Raw genomic sequence first — 21,315 nt, 5'->3', positions numbered from 1 at the left:
TACCCACAAATAAGTAAAATAAGATAAAATAAAACAAACGAAATAAAGTAAAAAATTAGATTAAATAACATGAATTTAAAGATAAATTACTCAAATAGAGAAAATGAAAACAAAATAAACGAAGTACATTAGTAAAATGAATGTGAAGTGAAATAATAAACCGAGTAAAATACCCGAGCGGAATAAACAAAATAAAAACGAAATGAAAGGAAATAACTAAAATAAAGCAAAATCAATAAAACTAAACAAATACGAGAAGATAGGTAAAATGAAAAGAAAGAAAACTAATCAAACACCATCATCATTAAAGAACCCTGACTGTGCGCTTTTCGGGCAGCATCTTTGGGCTCCCAGGTGTCGGCCAGAGAGAAAGCTCAGCTCTAGGAAATGCTGGGTCCCCAGCACGGCACCCCTCCGACCCGGGTAGGTTTCCAAGCCGGTAACGGTGCAGCCGCGCTGGGGAGAAGGGGCGCTCGGGGCTTGACAGTGACCCGGCTCTTCCCGGGCTCGTTTCCCCAGCCCACCGACCTGCTGCCGGTAGGTGGCGCTCTGCGACCCGCAGCCCACGCAAGGCGCAGGCGGATCAAGCCCTCCTGGCGCTGCCCGGGCACCAGGACAGCTGCTTTAAACCCGCGCATCTGCACCCCCGCCGCCTCCTAACCCTTTGGGCTGAGTGTCTCCCTCCTCACCCCACCGCCTGCGGTCTCTGGGGTGCTCACCGAGGACGAACCACGCACTGGCTAGTTTGGAGCCCCTGCAGTGTCATATCAAACACAGGGTTCTTGCTACAGGAACATAAATGTGCAGCTGGACATCCAATGCTTTGATCTTCCTTGATGGAATACGTTGTTTTACATAAAATAATTGGAAGTGTTAAGTAACATCTTGAAGTTGGAGGGAAAAACAAGTCACCTGCCTGGCGCCTCAGGGGAGAGCTATTCATTCCCAACGTTCCCAAACAGCTACCTGTGGCTTTGGCGCGGATGAATGACGGCAAGGACACTTGCAGACGGTCTTTCCATGGGCCCCAGAAGTCCCCTAGGAGCTGTGTTGGGGGAGGGGAGAGATGGGGGTGGGGACGGGGACAAGGGGCCGCTCGCATGCAAATACCGCTGTGACAATCCAGCCGGGCGCCTCCGCGCCTGGGGGAGGCCGAGGCTGGAACAAAGCATTAGCATTTTCTACATGTGAAAAGCCCGCATTCCTGGGCCCCTCTCCGCATTCACACTCCGGACCACACAGAGCGCTTCTCCAGCCAAAGGCTCCAAGGTTCGTTTCAGCTTTCTTTTGACCCGGGCGATGCATACGAAATGTAGATATTTCCCTAAACGCCGGCTTTGACATTTAATGCGATCCTAAGTAGTCTGAAATGTGGACCGGATTAGGACGAGGCTTGGGGCCCACAGGGACACTTGGCCAAATCCTCCTAAATCCTCCCGGACAATTGTTTGTCACCACACGGATCCCCTCTGCCCCAAATGAAGGGGCTAATGAACTTCGCTGCCTCCTCCCCTGGCGCCCCCACTCCTACCCTACAGCCCGTATTTCAGCCCGGTTCTTGCCAGGAAGAACAGGAAGGTGAATGTGTAAACTGCTTGCTTTGTGTCAGTGAGGGTCTGCTTACTCTAGGCTGGGCCGCTGAGTCTGACCAGTACCCACCTGTGTTGGGCCGTATTTAACACTTGATAGGGCTCAGGTCAAGGATGCTGAGTCCCTGTGTTATGTTAACTGGCCAACCCAGCCTTGCAAGTAGTTCCTGGGACACTGACAGGCCCAGGAGGAAAACATTACCAAATTCTTCCCTTTAGCCCGGTGGGAGTGGCTCAGTGGTTGAGCATCCACCTATGACTCAGGAGGTCACAGTTCAATTCCGGGTCAGGGCACATACCTGGGTTGCAGGCTCAATCTCCAGCGTGGGGTGTGTGAGAGAGAGCCAATCAATGAGTCTCTCACGTCATTGATGTTTCTCTCTCCCTCTCACTTCTCTGAAATCAATTAAAAAAAAATATATATATATATATATATATACATATATATTTATAATTCTCCTGTTCAGATTTTATTGCTCATACAGATCCTTATACTCTATCATGAACAGGAAGGAGAAGAAAACAAATTACAAAGAACAGAACATAGACTGTGCCTTCAGATTTGCCACGTTACCATGGGCTTCAACAAAAAAAGCTCACCAGCCCATGCCTTTGGTAAGCATGGGTGGAATGAAGAGTTGGGGCATAAGAGACCCTCCTTGCAGGTCAGGGACGCAGGGAGGCAGTGTGAGATGGCGAGGATGTGGACACAATGAAATTGGAAGAGAGTTCCTAGGAGCGGAGGAGACTGAAGCAAAGCCCTGGGGGTGGGAAATGGTGACTCCTTTTGGGTGACAGCAGAGAATCCAGTTTGGGGAACAGGGGTGTAAAGGAGGGATCCACAGAAGCTAAGCAGAAGGGAGCAGTTACCAGGTAAAGACCCTGAAGCTCCTGAAGGAACCTCTGGGTGGGAGTGAGAGCTGTTGGAGGAAGTGTAGGGTGGTGAGGAAAGGGTGGGAGAAGGGGCCTGAGGCAGGGAGACTCTGGACTTCTTGTCATCACAGGGTAAGGGCCCGAGGCAGGTTAACAATGGGATGAGAACACAGGATGCCAGTGAACTGGACACTGGACATTCCAGAGTAACTTACCTCGGAGCCCCCTGCCCCCTGCCACCCACCTGCAGTGCCACCTCCACAATGTCCCAGGTTCAGAAAACAGTCTCTGCTATGACATCTTCTGCATCACACAGTGAAAATTCCTACACTGTGGAGTTCCCAGCATGTGCAGCAATAGCAACAATAGCCAGGCCCTTAAACCTCATTCCAACCTTGTGAGGTCGGTACTGTTTGTGTCCTCATTTTACAAATAAAGAAACCAAGGCACAAAGAAGCAAAACAACCTGTTCCAGATCAAACTGTCCCAGGGAGAGGACCAAGATTTGAAGTCAGTCCGAGTCTGGCTCCAGGGTCTAGGGGCAGAGGGTGACTGGGCTGAGCAGGTCCGTTAGACAAGTAAGAGGGAGGAGTAAGTGAACTCACCTGTATGTACTCAATGGTGCGCTTTGCATTCACCATCCTCACACTGGACCCTGAGGAACGGTACGCTCATTTTGCAAACCTGTCAAAGAACTTAGAGACCCAGCATTTGCTCAATGTTGCTTGGGTTGAGTAAGGGGCAGAGTTCCTAGCTAACTAGTCAGATAAGGGACTGTGTGTGCTGGAAATATCCATCAGGGCATGTGGTTATGACAGGGGGCAGAATTTGAGACGTGCTGCCCTGTGCAGGCAGGTGGAAGAGGATCCGGAAAAGCCACTGAAGGTTGCTGGGCCTACATGCTGGTCAAGGAAGTGGCCAGAGCGGAGTTCTGTTGCGGGCCTCCTATGGGGTAGGAGCCAGGAGGACGACCCCAGCCCTTCTAAGGGTTCATTCCTTCTAAGAAGTTTGGGGGACACCTACAATCACATTCTCATTGGGTCAGTGAATTTTGCCCCATTTTGCAGCCGAATGGATGGTGGAGCTTCAACAGGGCGCTTCTCAGAACTCACGTCCCCATCAAATAAGATGCCATCCTTTGAGGCTACGTCCTACAGCACCCACACCTGTTAAACTACAGAAAACCGTAAGATCCCCCTTGATGGCACATACAAGAATCAACCAATAAATGCATAAATAAGTGGAACAACAAAGCGATGTTTCTCTCTTGCTCTCTAAAATAAATAAAAAATTAAAACCTTTCAGCAGAGTTAGTATTACTTTGGTTAGCAGGTGGCATTAACAACAGGGAGTGGGGGCGGGGGGTGGGGGGGAAACACGTGGGAAGAAGCCTTCCTGGCTGATGCACCCAGTACAGTCACCAGGTGAAGAGCTTACATTTAATGTGCCGGGATCTGCCCAGGGTGGCAGTGGGAGGCAAAGCTGGGCTGCTGGAATCCCAATTTGTCACAAGGTATCAGAGATAGTTCTCAGGCTGGGAAAACATTTAATGAGGCTGTTCCAGCCACTGCAGCAGGTACTGGCAGCGACTTCACTTCTTTCCCAGCCTTCCTTGCGGCTAAGGATGGCTAACAAAGGACCTGACAGAGGTGATGTAAGCTGAGGTCTGATGGGGTTTTCTGGGAAAGCTTTGATCCTGACAGTCTCCTATCAAGACAGATTGCCTTTGCCCTTGCATTCATGCCTTCCATGTGGGTATAATGCTGGAACATCTTGTGACCATGGGACAAAGGCCCCAATGCTAAGAGTGATGAGGGAAAATAGAGCCGAGTCCCTGCTGGCATCATGGAGAACTAGAACCCAGGCCAGCAGGTAGCTGTCTACGTGCCCCCTTCAGTGAGGGAAAAGCATTCATCCTTTAAACAGCTGGTCCATTTTTTGCTACTTGTAGCCAAATGTGTTCTTATTTAACACAACAACATGGGGCCTAACCTGCCTCACAGTGATTCCTGCTTTCCCATAAACAGAACAGCAATTGGGGAAAGTTCTAATTTCTTGACATTTCTTCCAAGATTATCTTTGAGTATAATTACAGGCCTTTCCCACTTCACACAACCCAGGGCCCGGTGGCGTTCTAGCCATTTTTGAGGTTTATAGACTCTCTCTCCAGAAGGTGCCCAGGTTAAGCAACCCCGTGACCATCCTGCAGCAGAGGAGGGGTCCCACAGAACTGGGGCTTGGAGAGTAGAGACTGCACACCTGGACCAATGGCCAGTGCAGCTTAAGGGAACTCCTTTCATCTCATCTGGAAAAGGCTTTGAGAGGCCCACGGAAATGAGGGCCTGTATTCTGGACGTACATGGAAAGAATCTGTTCTGTGTATAAAACTGTAATGTGACAGCCCTGGCCGGCTAGCTCAGTTGGTTAGAGCACAGTCCTGACATGTCAAGGTTGCGGGTTCCATCCCCAGTCAGGGCACATACAAGAATGAATCAATGAATGCACCAATAAGTGGAACAACAAATCCAAGTTTCTCTCACTCCCTCTCACATCAGTTAAAAACAACAAAAACTGTAATCTGACAAAAGAGCAAGACCCATGTGCACATCCATCCCTGCATCTGAGTCATTTGCAGGCAATGTCTAATACACCACAAATACTCAGTTCTGGGATACAGCCCTAGGCTCTGTTAGATTTCAGCCAGTATCTAATTCAGATAAAGTTCTGGATAAATCTTGGGCTATGCATACACTCCCCTTTCCAGCTGTGAAACCCAGGGACCTGCATGGAGCTAGCTAGTGTGATACACTGTTCCAAATCTGGGAACTGGAGAGATGCAGATAGCAAGAATACTCCTAAATGACTAGCTTTGATGAATGTACCCATTTGATTTTAACTGGGAGGTCATCCGTTTTTCTAAAGCAAGTCTGTATTACATTTGATTTTTTTTCCTTCTACTTCAAGTTAGTATATTAACTCTATGCACAAATTTTGGCCACGTTGATCCTGCAACACGTACCTGTCTTCGGGAAAGGAGCCTGTACATTTTTGTCTGCATCTGCAAAGGGGTTAGCAACAAAGCTTGAACAACTTGCTAACAGGCTCCAGAATCAGTGCCTCTGCCCAAGGGGAAGGATGTGACACGGGACCAGAGCCCTGAACCTTGTTGTCTTCACTTGTGATTTTTAGCAAATTGATTCCTATCAGATCAGTAATCTCTTCTTTTGGCCAATTTAACTAGCCCTCTGGGTTTCATTCTGCATTGTTGGTCCTTTAATTCATAACTAGGCGTAAAACACATGAAGTTCTCCTCCCCTATGCCTCCGGGTCAGCTTCTGAAGGGCTACTCCTCTACTGCTGAGGTGGTTCTCTCAATTTTACAAACTTTAACACTAAATAAATCTCAGATGCCAACATACTCTGAACAGTTGCAAGAAAGACAAAATCTGTTATATGAGGCTGTTCTGGTAAGACCATGATTTAATTACCTATGACACAGATACATTACATAATGGCTCCAAATTAATAGTCTAGCAAAGATTAAAGAAAAACAGATGAAAATTAATTTGTGAATCCTTAATTTTAAGTGAGCTTCCGGCAAAACAAAAAATAGAATCAGGGGTCAGAATCGTTTCAAATTGTATGTCCAAAACTAGCACCCTTCACCATCTGTCTTTTATTCATTTTGCTGTGATACAACTAAAAAGGCCCATAAGTACTCCCCTGGGTCTCAGGTAACAGTTTTCCAAGAGCAAAATATCACTTTCTCTGTACAGTGAACGCTGGCATTTGGATGGGCTGGATCGGGTGGACGGGCTGAAACACCGGCTTCTTTCTCATTTCAGAGAGTGTTTTCACTGTAGGGAGCAGCTGATTCCTTTTGATGATCTGTAAGGCCAGCTGGGTATTACCTAAAAAACACTTCCCATTAAAAAAATAAAAAGAGCATACAACAATACCACCACATCTAAAGCAAGCCACTGGGATCTGCGAGGGGGGTTAGAGATGTTCTGGAAGAGCCGGGGTCGGTCTCTCTGCTATCAGAGGAATCACATCATGCCTCCGTCCCAGCCCCACAGGGACCTGTGTGACCTGGGCAATGGGATTTTTTTTAAGCTCCGCAGTGATGCTCAGGTATAGCTCAGGTTGAAAACTTGTCTATAGGCAGAATGCACAGTAGGGATCTAGAACCATGCACTGACCCTAATTGTGCCTTTCAGGAGGCCATGATTAGTGCCAGGCACTTAATGCCCCTTCTTCAGCTATAAAGAAGGGAACCTTGTAAGGATTCCCATGATCCACAAGAAGGTCTGACTTTCAACTCTATTTCTGTCTCTTCTAATTTCTCCCATTCACATATCTTTTCTACTTCATGTTCTCTCTTACATGGGACCCATAGCCTTTCTTGCAGGGAGCCAAATCCTTGAGGTTATCTATACCGCAGAAGTGTAAGCGGTATTTAGGACTGTCTAAACCAGTGATGGCGAACCTATGACACGCGAACTCATTTTTTTGGTTGATTTTTCTTTGTTAAGTGGCATTTGAATATATAAAATAAATATCAAAAATATAAGTCTTTGTTTTACTATGGTTGCAAATATCAAAAAATTTCTATATGTGACATGGCACCAGGTTAAGTTAGGGTTTTTCAAAATGCTGACACGCCGAGCTCAAAAGGTTCGCCATCACTGGTCTAAATAATTCTCAGCAAAAACTGATTTACTGCAAAACTCATTAATGATATCTATGTTCAAAGTACTCAGATGTACAACTCAGAGCCACTGGCATTCTGACTCATGATCTCAATTAGAGTCATTTGGCTGCCTAAGAGAAAGGTTAGTCAGTAAGGATTAAATTATAATTACGCCGAAGAAGTTATGCTATTTCACATTTTCACAGATAAAAGGAAATACACTTAACTTGCAAGAAGGAAGAGTCTGCAAAATACCAAAAATTCCCTAGCTACGTTTTTGTTTAGAAGACCCTGATGGGTAATATCTTCAAGGAAGGCTAAGTTCTAATTTCAAAGAGAAAAAAGCAAACCCCAGTAAGAAGAGGAGGAAAGCATTCCTTACCATTCTGCAGTTCAAGGTAGACTGCTAGTAGGATGGCTTCAGGGGGTATCTCTTTAGGATGGATCATTGAAGCCGCCTGTGCTCAAAACAAAAAAGTCACCCGTGAAACCAGCAGCTTAAGATGCAAACGCCAAGTAATGCCAAAACAAACAAACAAACAAAAAGGACGTCAGCCTACCAATGACAAGTTAGCAAACTTATTGAAGCTCATTCCCACATGACCTCCCAGGGACCACTATAGTTCTGCTCTGATGGCTCTCAGATGCCTCTGTCTTGATCCCTACCAACGAAACCAGACATGTAATTTTTAGTTAAATATTTATTTTCCCTTGCCTAATCCATAATAAGGTCTTCAGATGGGAAAGCCTTTCTGCCCCCTTGGCTTTCACTTGCCTGGGTTCTTTTATCTCCAGGCTATATTTAGTTTTGAGAGTTAGACCCTCCTGACTCCACTCACCAGCTTTCCACCACACATACACTGGCACTTAGAGTAAAATCTGCATGCCCATTCATCTTCCTACGTAACAGGTCAGGACTGTAACCTGCAAGTTCCCAATGTTAGCAACAGAAATTCAATCTTAAAAGCTGGCGATATAGGCCTGGCCGGTTTCTCAGTGGTTAGAGCACTGGCCCTTGGGTTGAAGGGTCTTGGGTTCCATTCCAGGTAAAGGGCACATACCCTGGAAGCAGGTTCAATCTCCCCTGCCCATCCCCCCTCAGGAGCTTGAAGGAGGCACTAATTGATGTGCCTCTCACATGTCCACGTTTCTCTCTCCCCCACCCTCTCTCTCCCCCTCTCCCTCCCTTCTACTCTCTCTAAAAACCAATGGAAGAAGTACCCATGGGTGAGGATTAAAAAAAAAAAGGCCAGCGATACAGAAAATAGCATACCACTATGCCTATCATGTCTCCATTCTTAAGGACTAAACTGCGATTTAGTCAAAATAATTTCTTTGCTCAGGCAAATGCTGTCCTTCCCCAGATCCAAGATCCATTACCAGCCAGCAGCTCTCTCTGACCTGGTCCTTGGAAAAGGAAACCTGGACTGCTCTGGACAAAGGTGCTGCAGCCTTTCTGAAACTTACCATGGACTCATATCTCCCCATCCAGTTTCAGGTCCTCGTACTCCCAGGCTGCTTTGCTTCTTCCCTTCCCCTACCAGAAAGTGTACTTCTACAAATATTTACTGACCAGATAATAAGCAAGCATGTAAATAACTGACAATCACACTAACCAATTTACCTAAATGCCAGGGAGAGAGGAAAGGGAATGTACTGGGAATACGGAGAGAAAAGGCGTTTCTTTTGATGGACAGCTTCCAGGCGAGGGAAGCCTGCCCCACTCCTTGCAGGGTCCGTGTCTGACAGGCAGAAAATGGGGAGAAATGGCATCGCAGCCGAGGTGTGACTGCGGGAGCTGTCCGTGGGTCCAGACACTTGCCCAAGTTGTTACTGGCAGCATTAGGAGAAACCTCAGACGAGTGGGGATTCCTGCCCAGAGCACATGCTCCCGAGTTCCTCTGGAATGAAGCAGGGAGCTCGCTGTTCCTCCCACTACATTACTGAGGGGGAACAACTCCGTCCAGAAAAGGAGACTTTATATTTCCAGGCCCATCTTTTATTTTTATATATATATATTTTATTGGTTTCAGAGAGGAAGGGGGAGGGAGAGAGCGAGAGAGAAACACCAATGATGAGAGAATCCTGCATGCCCCCCACTGGGGATTGAGTCTGTAACCTGGGCATGTGCCCTTGACTGGAATCGAACCTGGGGCCCTTCAGTCCGCAGGTCGATACTCTATCCACTGAGCCAAACCAGCCAGGCCAGGCCCATCTTTATATAGGCAAGCTCACCATTACAGCATTTTGTGAATATTAAACTCTCCATTTTCCCTCCAACTGACCACTAACATGGGTCATTTGTTATTCTTCGCATTGACCACAGTCTGCAGCTTTATCTATTATGAGACTTAATGGTGTTTTGCTTACTCACTGTTCAGAATAGTCAGGGGTGAGCAGGCAACCTCAGAAATATATACTTGGGAGCCCTTTCCAACCCCTCACATCACTGTTCTGCCCTCCCAATTAACAAAGGTCCAGCCACTGGATTAACCTAAAAACCCAGGGACCAAAACAAACCTCCGTCAGACCCCGAAGGAGGCCATGTGTGTCTCCTAGCGTGGCAGCCGCCATGGCCACCTGCTGCATGAGAACCTGAGCTGGACCGTATACGCTGTAACTTTAGATCAAAAGCCCTGTTAGCTGCTGTCATCGGGGTCCACCAGCACTTTCAGAGGGCTGTTAACCACCCTTGCCTTGCCACTGAGAACAGTGAAATGTTGGAACTCGTACCCATTTAACTCCTGTACTCAACTCCTAGACAACATCGAAGGTGTTTCCCTGGATAGTCCATCACTTAGCTGTTCTGATTCTGGATCACAGATGCTGACCAGATGCCACTAAGTTGACTAAGCATCACTCCTGGTTATTTTCTGCATGGTAAGCCCAACACTGCTGGACACACCAAGTGGCCTTCACGGGAAGGAATCTCCCGAAGCCACCATATCCTGAGAATAGGTTCAATTTCAGTTACTCTGACAACATCTGGGGATGTGGGCTCTCTCATGTGCTGCTGGTCAATATGTCACTTGGCACAAACTTTCCATATTAAAAACCGTAACATCTGTATACCCTTTGACTTTGTAATTCCCCTTTTTAATAAGCCCTTATTTAGATGGTTTGCAATATATTTTTTTTAAATCCTCACCTGAGGATATGTCTTTATTGATTTGAGAGAGAGAGAGGGAGGAAAAAGGAAGGAGAGGGGAGAGGGGAGAGAGGAGAGGGGAGAGAGAAAGAGAAATGTTGATGTGAGAAAGAAACATTGCCCTGATCAGGGATCAAACCTGCAGCCTTGGGTATGTGCCTTGACCATGACCCTTCCATGCACGGCCCAACGCTCCAACCAAATAAGCCATACTGGCCAGGGCTGGTTTCCAATCTTTTGAAATTTAAATTATTAAAATCATCAGAAAAAAACTCTCCATTAAGTGCCTCGTTTCATTTTCTTTCTTTCCTAATCAAGTCCTAAGTTCATTTCCATACTGCTCAGATGTTTACCTTGCACGAATATCTCTAAGCATGGAAAAGAATATTCCGATGTTTGACCAACTCCCCAGGAGCCTCAGACAAAACAACGAAGCCCACACTCCACACCTTTGCTGGCCTCTCTGCCTCACCTGGTGCAGACACTTGCGGGCTTTGTCGTACTCGCTCCTCAGGCAGTAGGCGCTGCCAAGGTTAAACAGCATCACGGTCCTGGCAGAGTTGACGGAACTGGGGTAGCACTGAGGGGCCCGCTTCCCAGCTGGGGAAAAAGAGCACAGACACTGGTGAAGGGGTCAGGCCAAGGGCCCGGGAGCAACCCAATCCACTGCCCAAGAGCCGTTCCAAACAAAGCACAGCTCTGCCCCTCACACTGACAAATGAAGGACAGGAGGCTGGAGTCTAAATCTTTGGGATGCAGGCCAGGCTACTTAAGTATTTACAAAACTTCTCACTTACAGGATTCCATTGCTTCATTTTCTCCTTTGTCTGATCCTGCAGAGACATGAAAGTAAATCTCAGGAAGCAGGACAACAGAGTATATATCCTAAGAGCCTAATTTTCTTTATGAAATGAAAACCCAAGGTCCCAGCAATTGTATTTACTTCTCTTGTAGTAGAGGTTCTACTAAAAGACCCCAAAACCCGACCACCACCTACCACCCCGTGCCTGAGAAATAACCTTAAATGAAGTGGATGCCAGTCTCACTCCTTCAAAAAAACTTAGCCATGATTCAAAACGATAGATCTAACACTATCAGCCTTTTAAAAGTAAGAATTTAGACCACATGATAACCAACTCCTAGGTCTACTTAACAAACAATTACTTCAAAGGCAGTACAGCTAAAAATGTAGATAGCCACCTAAAACTTCCTTCCATTTACAACTGTGCCCTTAAATTTCCACACATCCTGAGTTACAACAGGAAGGAAGTGGAAATGGTGACCACTTCTGATCAAATGTGTCCTCATTAACCTTGGTCCTGCTCATTTGAAGAGATCCCTAAGGAGACATCAGTGACATTCTCCGGGTTCAAGTGAGTAATGGCATCAGATATTCTGTCCAGAGAGATGAGGGCTTCTGCAGCATATAAATGACCCAAAAACCTAAAGTTAAAAAGAAGAAAAACAAAAAAACGGATTTCAAACTGAAAAGGAGATCACCACAAAAATACCCAATGTATAAGAGTTGGTATATGTTACATATATTCAAGTCCTGGAACTGATATCTAAGTTTATAAATGGATAATTAAGGGTCACTTAAATGGTATCTCTTTAAAACAATCTTAAAATATACAAAAATTGCTCTGGTTGGTGTAGCTCACTTGGTTGGGTGTCATCCCATGAACTGAAGGTGGCGGGTTTGATTCCTGGTCAGGGAATGTGCCGGGCTTGCGGGCTCCAACCCCTTTGAGGGCGTGCAGGAGGCAGCTGATCAATGTTTCTCTCTCTCCCTAAAAAACAATTAAAAAAAATCTTTTTAAAATATACAATAATTTTTATATTCACTAAGTAGGGACAAATTACACATATCAATTAAGAAAGCTCAAAATTGGCAAATTTATGCTGTTCTATTTATACAGAAAGTAACGTTAACATAAGAAGGTAATGAGGCTCTAAAATGAGAGGCAAGTCCAAGGAGGAATGCCCATCGAGTGAAGATTCAGAACCAGATTGCTCCAGTCTCTGCTGCCAGAAAAGCCAAAACACACCAGAGCGCCAGACCAGACTGAGACCAGATTTCAGTTGCATCAACTCTACTTCCATTCGAAAGGTTTCTGCTTTTCTGATCATCTATTTTATGCCCACTGATGTCAGAGCAGATGCACATCCTCCTGGCTTACCACAGCCGCTTCTTCCAGTCTCTTACCTTGAGCCATTTTCCCCTCGATGCCCTGATTGATTTTTCAAAATGAAAACACGCTTAGACATATTACACCTTTGCTCAAAATCTTAATGATTTTTTTTCTACACGAGAACAAAACAGACAAAGCTAAACTTTTATAGATTTAAAGCTTCCATAGTTTGGTCCCACTGTCGTTCATCCGGTCAATATTCTTACTCCCCCAAAGATTCCCCTGTTCCTACCAAACAGTGTCTGGGCAGAGCACGCCCACTGCTCCCGGGTGGCCTTGCCTTCCTGGGCTCAAAGCTGGACCTCAACTCCACAAGCCATTACCTAACTCCGCCTTTAAAAGGGCCAGCTCAGGTCTCACCTCCTCTAGCTAGCCTGCCCCAACTTGGGTTGGGGGTGGAGGGGAGGGGAGGGAGGAAGGGACATGCAACAAGTGAAAGAACTTCACTATTAAACATGAAATATATACCACTTGCTTTCTCTTAATAATATATATTCACTCCAATAGGGGAGTAAAAAAAAGCTATATGCACCACAAACTAACCGAAAACCTCCCAACAAAACAAAGCAGGGACACACAGGGCAAGTCACACTTACTTAAGAGATCCTGACAGCTTGGGCTGCTGAAGAAGTTTATCTGCGTGATTCAAAGCCATAAGGTTATCACCCAAAGCCAGAGCCACGTAGGCACTACAGGCCAGGATGGAGCATCTGCAACATAAAAGGGGAGGGCTGAAAACCCGAGTTACAAAACTGACAATGGTTACATCTGCTAGATGGGAAAGAACACCCTAGTTATGACTGTGACAACCTGGACACCAGGAAAGCAGAGAGGAAGCCACACTAGTGATGGAAAATGCTTAGAATGATGTATAAAACTTCCGTCTGAAGCACAGTATAGCTATTTCCCTAAATAAATCATCTTTGGCTTCCATCCAACTGACCCCCATCTCCAACAAGTTAACCAAATAGAGTTACGATATATATATATTTAGCCTGTAAAAAAATACTGTAGTTAATGGCTTATTGAGAACTTATTTCCAGAGAACATTTTTAACATCCTAGAAATAAAGCTATAGAAGCAGATGTTACTCTTCCTATATTTGAGATTTTGCTAAGAAACACAGTCCATTTACAAAAATCCATTAACTCAGCTACTGTAAAAGGTCCTTCTCTGAGCCTATTTAGTCATAGTTCTTGCTAAGCAACAACAGAAAAAGTAACTAAAATAATTTCAGTTACACAGATACTATTATCCTCAGTGAATATTCAAGAAAAAAACCCAGGCTGAATAAATACATGTGAGAATAAAAAAATTAGGTTACACTTAATTTTGCTAAGTTGGGCTGGAAACCCACATTTCTGTTTGGTTTTCTACTTAACGTGTGGCTCATTTAAAACAGCTCTCGCTGAAGACTTGACACTAATAGATCACTCGAATGTTAAACAACCATTCCACAAAGCAATCTTAAAATAAACCCTTGTCAAATAGAAATGACGTCTGAATGGCCAGCCGCAAATGACCTGACTCAGATACAGGGTTTTGAGTTATGTTTACAAATTACAATACATATGTATATCATTAAGTGCATTTGGGTTGTAATTTCAGTCTAAGGAAGAACGTAACCATATCACCACTGAGTTTTCTAACACTCTGAAATCCTCTGACTAGAAATGGCCCTTTTTAGTAAAAGCCCAGCTGGGCCAGTTGGAGCGTACTCTGCTGTTTCCTCTCACTGGCTCACTCCTGGCTGCCGGAACCTCAGAAAACTATCTACTAATGGAAAAGTAGCCCCTCAACTTTGAACAACACAGAAAAGTAGATTGGTCCCAGAGAAGGCAAAAGTAAATTGAGATTTATGGCCTTAGGCTGCAATGGTAGGACTAAAAGACTGCCTAATGCGGTTCCTCGTTTTACCAATGGAGACACTGAGATTCAAAGTAATTAAATACACTGTTCTCTAGCTCAGAGGGTGTGATTCGAGTCAGGCTGACAGTCAACACTGTGGACTCCCAACTCACTGTTCTCCCCAGCCTATTCTCACTGCTTCTCTATCAAGTCCAAGGACTGCCCTAAAAATAAAGTAGAAAGATAAGATTACATTATGATTTGTCTATGCACATATGAACTTTGCATGTATCTGTACCTGCTGTCTTTTTAAAAAGGAAGAGAAAATTTAACCCAGATATTACAAGTTTAATTGTTACTGAGCACGAAATTGAAAATCTGAGAAGATTTTAAGAGCAGGCAAGTGGTGCCGCTTCCTGAGGGGTTTCCCTAACAAACCTACTGTCAATATCCCTCTATCTCCAAGAGCTGTCCTCACCAGCAAGACCACCCCACGGCTACAGCCCTGGGGGATCCTCTTCCTGACAGAAGACTCACAGGCCCAAAGGAGGAAGGCAGTGGCTACTTATCTCCCTTTTTCAGAAGCACTGCAGTGATTAGCTCCCGTGTTTTTTTAGGGAGATTAGTGAAATTTAATTTCCTCTGTTGGCTTACTTGTAGGTTTTATTTCACAACTAGTGGCCCGATGCATGAAATTCGTGCACATTAAAAGGGAATTAATTAGAGGAAATATTTTAATATTGCTATTTGCCCTTTCTCTATAATAGAAGTGTCTGGCCAGCCCCACCCCTATTGGGTGACACCAAGACCCACCTCCGAGGCTCCGTGGACACGCAGCCCCGCCCACCTGCACGCGCCCACACCTGCTCCGCATGCAGCCTCCTGGTAATGGATTGTGACAGCATGAGGGCATCATGGCGTGACGACTATTTGCATATTAGCTCTTTATTATATAGGCTGGTGATGAACATTTAGTTATCAGCAATGTATGCATCGCTTTTGAAGAAGAAGGAAGACTTTGAAAGCCCTGGGTCAGGTGTTCCAGAGGCCTAAGAAGATCAACTCAGGGCCTATATGAATGAGAGCCACAGAGCTGAACACCCATTTTCATTGGTGACTTTGCCAAAGATGGGGACAAAACATAAGCTCCTGAAAAGCAGAAGCCCACATCTTCTCCCTCCACAAAGACAAGAGCAATTGCTCACCACCTGTGGTAGGTGTTTACAAGGTATTCACTGAAGACCACTGCTTCAATGTTTTCAATTTACTTCTCAGGCACCCAGAGTCACGCCTGTCCTGTTGTAGGTCACCCTGCTGACGGAGCCGATCCTTCCTGGCTGCCACGGTCAGGGGAGCCGCGGAGAGTGCCCTGGGTCCCAGAGGCCAGGACGGCCTCTCCTCAGGCGGCTCGCTGGGAAAAGTCTGCCCTGGCCTCTCCTGACAGTAGGGGGCTATTATGCTCCAGCCCACTGTCAAGCCCACTTTGGGTCCAGAAATCAGTCATGTAAGATTTGCAGCAAGGATTCCGTTTCCCAGGAAGTCCAAACTATATACAAGGTACGTCTGTTAACTTCTGCCCCTTCCCCCATAAGATACCATTATCAAATCACAACGGGGTAAAAGATTCTAATAATAAAACAAGCTTTCTAGGAAAAGAAACACACAAATATGTGAATGCAAAACTTGAAGGCTGGCTTTCTGATAAAAACAACAACATTAGGGTTAAGCAAGTTCCACCGCATGAAACGCAAAGTAACATTTATGCCCCTCTTCTCTTAGTGCCTTACAATGGCCCCAACTCATCTCTCCTCACCCTCTCACTCATCCTCCTTTTCTGCTTAGAAAACAGTCCTGTACTCTTCTGCACCATTCCCACAGACCGGGAACCCTGGAAATGTGCACGGTTTTATCTACTAAGCCCCTGGAGAACACACTTTACTTTTGATAGATGCTACTTAAAATATTGACACTCCCTACCCCCTGCCCCACTGTTTCCTCGAGTCACTGTCCAATCTGCTTACCAACCCCTCAGTGGATCTGACAGTTCAGCAGACTGGAAGGACTATACCTCAAGGGAAGAGACACACTAGCTTCTGCCTGCTGTGGAGGATCTCATACAATCCCACTCTCTCCTCCACACACTGGAGAGCTGGCTCTAGGTCCACAGACCGCCAACCCTTGGAAAAGAAAAAGATGAAGGAAGGAAAGAAAAAGGAAAAAAATTCCTTTTCTTAAAGCACCAAATTACAGCCGAAACCGGTTTGGCTCAGTGGATAGAGCGTCGGCCTGCGGACTGAAGGGTCCCAGGTTCGATTCCGGTCAAGGGCATGTACCTGGGTTGCGGGCACATCCCCAGTAGATGTGCAGGAGGCGGCTGATCGATGTTTCTCTCCCATCAATGTTTCTGACTATCTCTCTCCCTTCCTCTCTGTAAAAAATCAATAAAATATATTTAAAAAAAAAAAAAAGCACCAAATTACAGCAATAAGCTACACAAGATTGGGCATTAAAATCTGTCAAGCCATATATCTCGTGAATTAAATCTATCTAAAGCAGTATCTGAAGTAGTTTAACCTTTATTAAAGAGAGGTTAGAATGGGGGGAAATTCAGGAAGTCACCATTTGTCAAAGGAAAATAAATTCACAAAGTGATCTCACAGCAAACATTGTTTGAGAACTTGACTGCAAAGATCCAGTAAGAGAAATTCTCCCCAAAACTGAATATAGTATTGAATTTTAAAATATTAAAAAAAAATTCATGTTGTTTCCATTTATTTGTAACCATCTAGAAAATGGTAAACCTGTCAACTTTCAACTCTTAAGAAAATTCAAAAGTTAAATTAGGTAAGTTTTTCACTTCATATCTTCTGTAATCATTTTGCTTTCCAATAATAGTTCTATGCAAAAAAAAATTTTTTTTTTTTTAAATCTTACTGACAAACACACCCAAATCCAAAACAAATAGAAGCCCCGTATAAAGAAGCTGAAAAAGTTTTTCGTTTTGCCGAAACTGGTTTGGCTCGGTGGATGGAGCGTCGGCCTGCGGACTGAAAGGTCCCAGGTTCGATTCCGGTCAGGGGCATGTACCTTGGTTGCGGGCACATCCCAGTGGGAGATGTGCAGGAGGCAGCTGATCGATGTTTCTCTCTCATCGATGTTTCTAACTCTCTATCTCTCTCCCTTCCTCTCTGTAAAAAATCAATAAAATATATTTTTAAAAAAATGTTTTTCGTTTTAACCAAATCTAGCACATTGGAGAACCCAGTCCACTCCAGGCGGCAAATAAAATGCATAGAGTCAGAGATTTTATATGTGGACCTTATGATCACCCAGCTCAATTCACTTATTGGACAGAAGAGAATAGTAAAGCCCAGAGGGAGTAAATGATTTGTCTGATGTCAGCAGAGGCCTGGGGGGGTTTCCACAGAGCGGCAGACCACTGAAGAATTATTCTAACCCTGGCCTGTGAGGAATCTCATCACCAGTTAATCTAAATGAAATCTAGGACACACGTGTGAATCATACCAATCTGAGCACAAACTGCTGATAACACAAACAAAATGTCATACCTAAAAAAAAAAAAAAAAAAAAGTCATACCTGCAGGCAGGTTTCTTCGTTGGAAGTTTATTAGATGGACAAGCGTTAGTAGGACCATACTCAGTTACAAGACTGAAATGGGGGAGATTCAAAAGGTTATTAGCCATAATCCTGTTTTAGGTATGTCTTGTGAAGTACAATAGAACCACTAGGCTAAAACCAAAAGAAATGTGATTCCTTAAGTATACTAAAACTGCCCATGATATTTATGCTATTAACCATTTGTTTGATTCATTTCCTCTTATAAACATTGGGCCATGGGAGGTCCCTTTTCACTGAATGGGAAATAAAGAAGGTTCCACGATTTATGTTTATGAAAAAACTTAACTGGGCTTAATTAAATTTGGTCTGAACATTTCCTTTTATCTATTTTTAAGCCTCTTATTTTTATTTTATTTTATTTTTTAAAAATATATTTTATTGATCTTTCACAGAGAGGAAGGGAGAGAGATAGAGTCATAAACATTGATGAGAGAGAGACATCGATCAGCCACCTCCCGCACATCCCCCACTGGGGATGCGCCCGCAACCCAGGCACATGCCCCCGACCGGAATCGAACCCGGACCCTTCAGTCTGCAGGCCGACGCTCCATCCACTGAGCCAAACTGGTCTCGGCACCTCTTATTTTTAAAAAGACAAATTGAAACTTCATTTTTATTTTGTATGCTTTGATTTCAATTTCTCACACAGACATTTCCCACGTTAGTCTCAATATTATTTCCTACCCTTTTCCAATTCTATTATACTATTTTCCAGGTTCTAGAGCAGTCTCCATTAACTTCTAGAAATTAAAATTTCAGCTAGTATCACAATCTCAGAACGAACAACAAAGATATCCTCTAATATGCTACATGGAAACTCAATACATACTTATGACAGTTATTAAATCACTATGCAAACATGAAATCTTAATGTGACTAATTTCTGAACTTATTTATTATTAATAAAATATCAGTATGGAAAAGAATTAAGTTGAGCCCTTATCTCATACCATATCTAAAAATTAACTCAAAATGGATCAAAGACCTAAAAGTAAGCACTTATAAACCATAAAACTCTTAGAAGAAAACATAGTGGTAAGCCCATGATCTTGGATTTGGTAAAGAATTCTTAGATATGACATGAAAAGTACAAACAAATAAAGAAAAATATAAACAACTTCATCAAAATGAGAAACTTCTGTGGTTCAAGGGATATCTTCAAAAAAGTCTAAAGACAACACAGAAAATGCGCAAGGGTATTTGCAAAGAATATGCCCGATAAGGACCTTGTATCTGGAATATATAAAGAATTCTTACAACTCAATAACAAAAAGATAAATAACCCAAGTGAAAAATAGGCAAAGAATCTGAATAAACATTTCTCTAAGGAAGATATACAAATGCCCAATGCACACACAAAAAGGTGCTACACATAATTAGTCTTCAAGGAAATGCAAATCAAATAAGGAGATACTACTTCACACTTTCTACAATGTATAACCAAGTACTGGTGAGAATATGAAAAAACTGGAGCCCTTAAATAAGGCTGGTGCAGCCACTTTTAAGAAGTCTGGCAGATCCTCAAACTATTACACAGAATTATCACTGTGACCCAGCAATTCTACTTCTAGGTATACACCTAAGAAAAATAACATGTCTACCCAAAAACATGTACACAAGTGTTTATAGCAGCATTGTTCATAATAGCCTAAAGATGGAAACAATCCAAATGTCCATCAATGAATGACATAATAAACAAAATATGGTATGTTTATATAACGAATATATTTGGCAATAAAAAGGAATAAAATATAATACATGCTACAACTTGGATGAACCTTGAAAACATTATCCTAAGTGAAAGAAGCCAGTCATAAAAGCCCATATATTATATGATTCCATTCACATAAAAATCTAAAAAGGAAAAATCTTTAGGAAAGTAGATTAATGGGACTGAGGACTGGGGCAAAAGGTGATAGCTAAAAGGTACAGGGTTTATTTTTGAGGTGATGAAAATGTTCTAAAATTGACTGTGGTGATGGCTGCACATACCTGTGAATACACTAAAAACCATAGATTGCACACTTTAAATGGATTAATTATATGGTATGAATTATCCTATACAGTGGGGCCTTGACTTAGGAGTGTCCCGACTAACGAGTTTTTCAAGATACAAGCCGATTTTTTGCTTTGAGTTGCGAGCTAAAATTCAGGTTATGAGCCAGTTTCAGATACCCCACCGCTAGTTGGTGCAGTGAACGTCACAGTGAATGCCATAACATCAGCCCAGCAGCAGGTGAGTGGGGGCGCCAGACCAAGGTGGGGTGCCGGTCACTGTCATCAGGGTGAGACTCTGGTGGTTACTGAAAATTCTTTACTACCATGTGCTGTGGTCCCACCTGGCACTGTGCCTGCTGCCGGCACCGGCCCTGCTCGCACCCACTTCCACCACTGGAGCCGCTGCTTGCCCCTGAGGGCTTCTCCACCTCCCCCTGCTCCTGAGGGGTGATCAAGGCAGCCGCCGCCACTTGTACCTGCTGCTGGCGCCGGCCCCTATCACTCTGTGCTGTCGGCAGGTGCGAGTGGGGCTGGCGCCATCAGCACACGGGAATGGTGGTGATGGGCGTGGCGGTGGTGGGCGGGAGTGGGGCTGCATGCAGACAGGAGACTGGGGGCTGTGGCGAGAGGGGCTGGGCTGGGGCGCGCAGGATGGGCCAAGACTGCCCCTGTGCCTACTGCAACCTTGTAGCCCACAGTTCCTTTCAAGGTGCACAAATTCATGCACTGGGTCCCTAGTATCTCAATAAAACTTTTAAATATATATCAGTTGACAGTCAATAAATGGTTGACTCTTAAAAAAAGAAAATCTTGCCAAAACTGGTTTAGTTTTAAAAAAAATAAAAAATAAATAAAAAAAGAAGAAAAGAAAATCTTGCCCAGCCGGCATGGCTCAGTGGTTGGGTATCGAACTATGAATCAGGAAGTCATGGTTCGATTCCTAGTCAGGGCACATGCCAGGTTGTGGGCTCAATCCCCAGTAGGGGATATGCAGGAGACAGCTGATCGATGATTCTCTCTCATCATTGTTGTTTTTATCTCTCTCTCTCTCCCTCTCCCTTCCTCTCTGAAATCAATAAAAATAAATTGATTTAATTGACTTAATATATACATATATTTTTATTGTATAAAGTATTACATATGTCTCCTTTTCCCCCCCATCAACCCCTCCCCAGCCATTCCTACCCTCCAGGACAAGCCCCCACCACCCCAGTGTCTGTGTCAACTGGTTACGCTAATAAGATTTAATATTTTTTAAAAGAGAAAATCTTAAAAATATACCCTTGTTATATAATCAATAAGTGCATAAGAAAATCATCTCCAAATGCATGTGG

The 21,315-nt window shown here is 44.2% G+C and overlaps 1 protein-coding gene across 4 annotated transcripts in view; it reads right to left on the bottom strand.

Annotated features, from left to right (window-relative positions):
- Positions 1-5,914: 5,914 nt before the first annotated feature.
- Positions 5,915-21,315, bottom strand: part of CNOT10 (CCR4-NOT transcription complex subunit 10) — a 50,381-nt gene continuing 34,980 nt past the window's right edge. For 2 of the 4 annotated variants that reach the window (XM_006759592.2, XM_006759593.2), the window contains exons 14-19: positions 13,092-13,205; positions 11,616-11,746; positions 11,101-11,136; positions 10,776-10,903; positions 7,538-7,613; positions 5,915-6,373 (exon numbers count right to left, since the gene is read on the bottom strand). In XM_006759592.2, the coding sequence (XP_006759655.1) occupies positions 6,222-6,373; positions 7,538-7,613; positions 10,776-10,903; positions 11,101-11,136; positions 11,616-11,746; positions 13,092-13,205 (637 nt within the window). In that variant the 3' untranslated portion in view covers positions 5,915-6,221. Of the gene's footprint in view, positions 6,384-7,537; positions 7,614-10,775; positions 10,904-11,100; positions 11,137-11,615; positions 11,747-13,091; positions 13,206-21,315 lie in introns of all 4 variants that reach the window. The other 2 variants (XM_006759594.2, XM_015561260.1) reach the window with 2 other exon arrangements.

The sequence above is a fragment of the Myotis davidii genome, unplaced genomic scaffold (genome assembly GCF_000327345.1).
Source record: "Myotis davidii unplaced genomic scaffold, ASM32734v1 scaffold395, whole genome shotgun sequence".
NCBI lineage: Eukaryota > Metazoa > Chordata > Mammalia > Chiroptera > Vespertilionidae > Myotis > Myotis davidii.
This window is presented reverse-complemented; position numbering and strand designations above follow the sequence as displayed.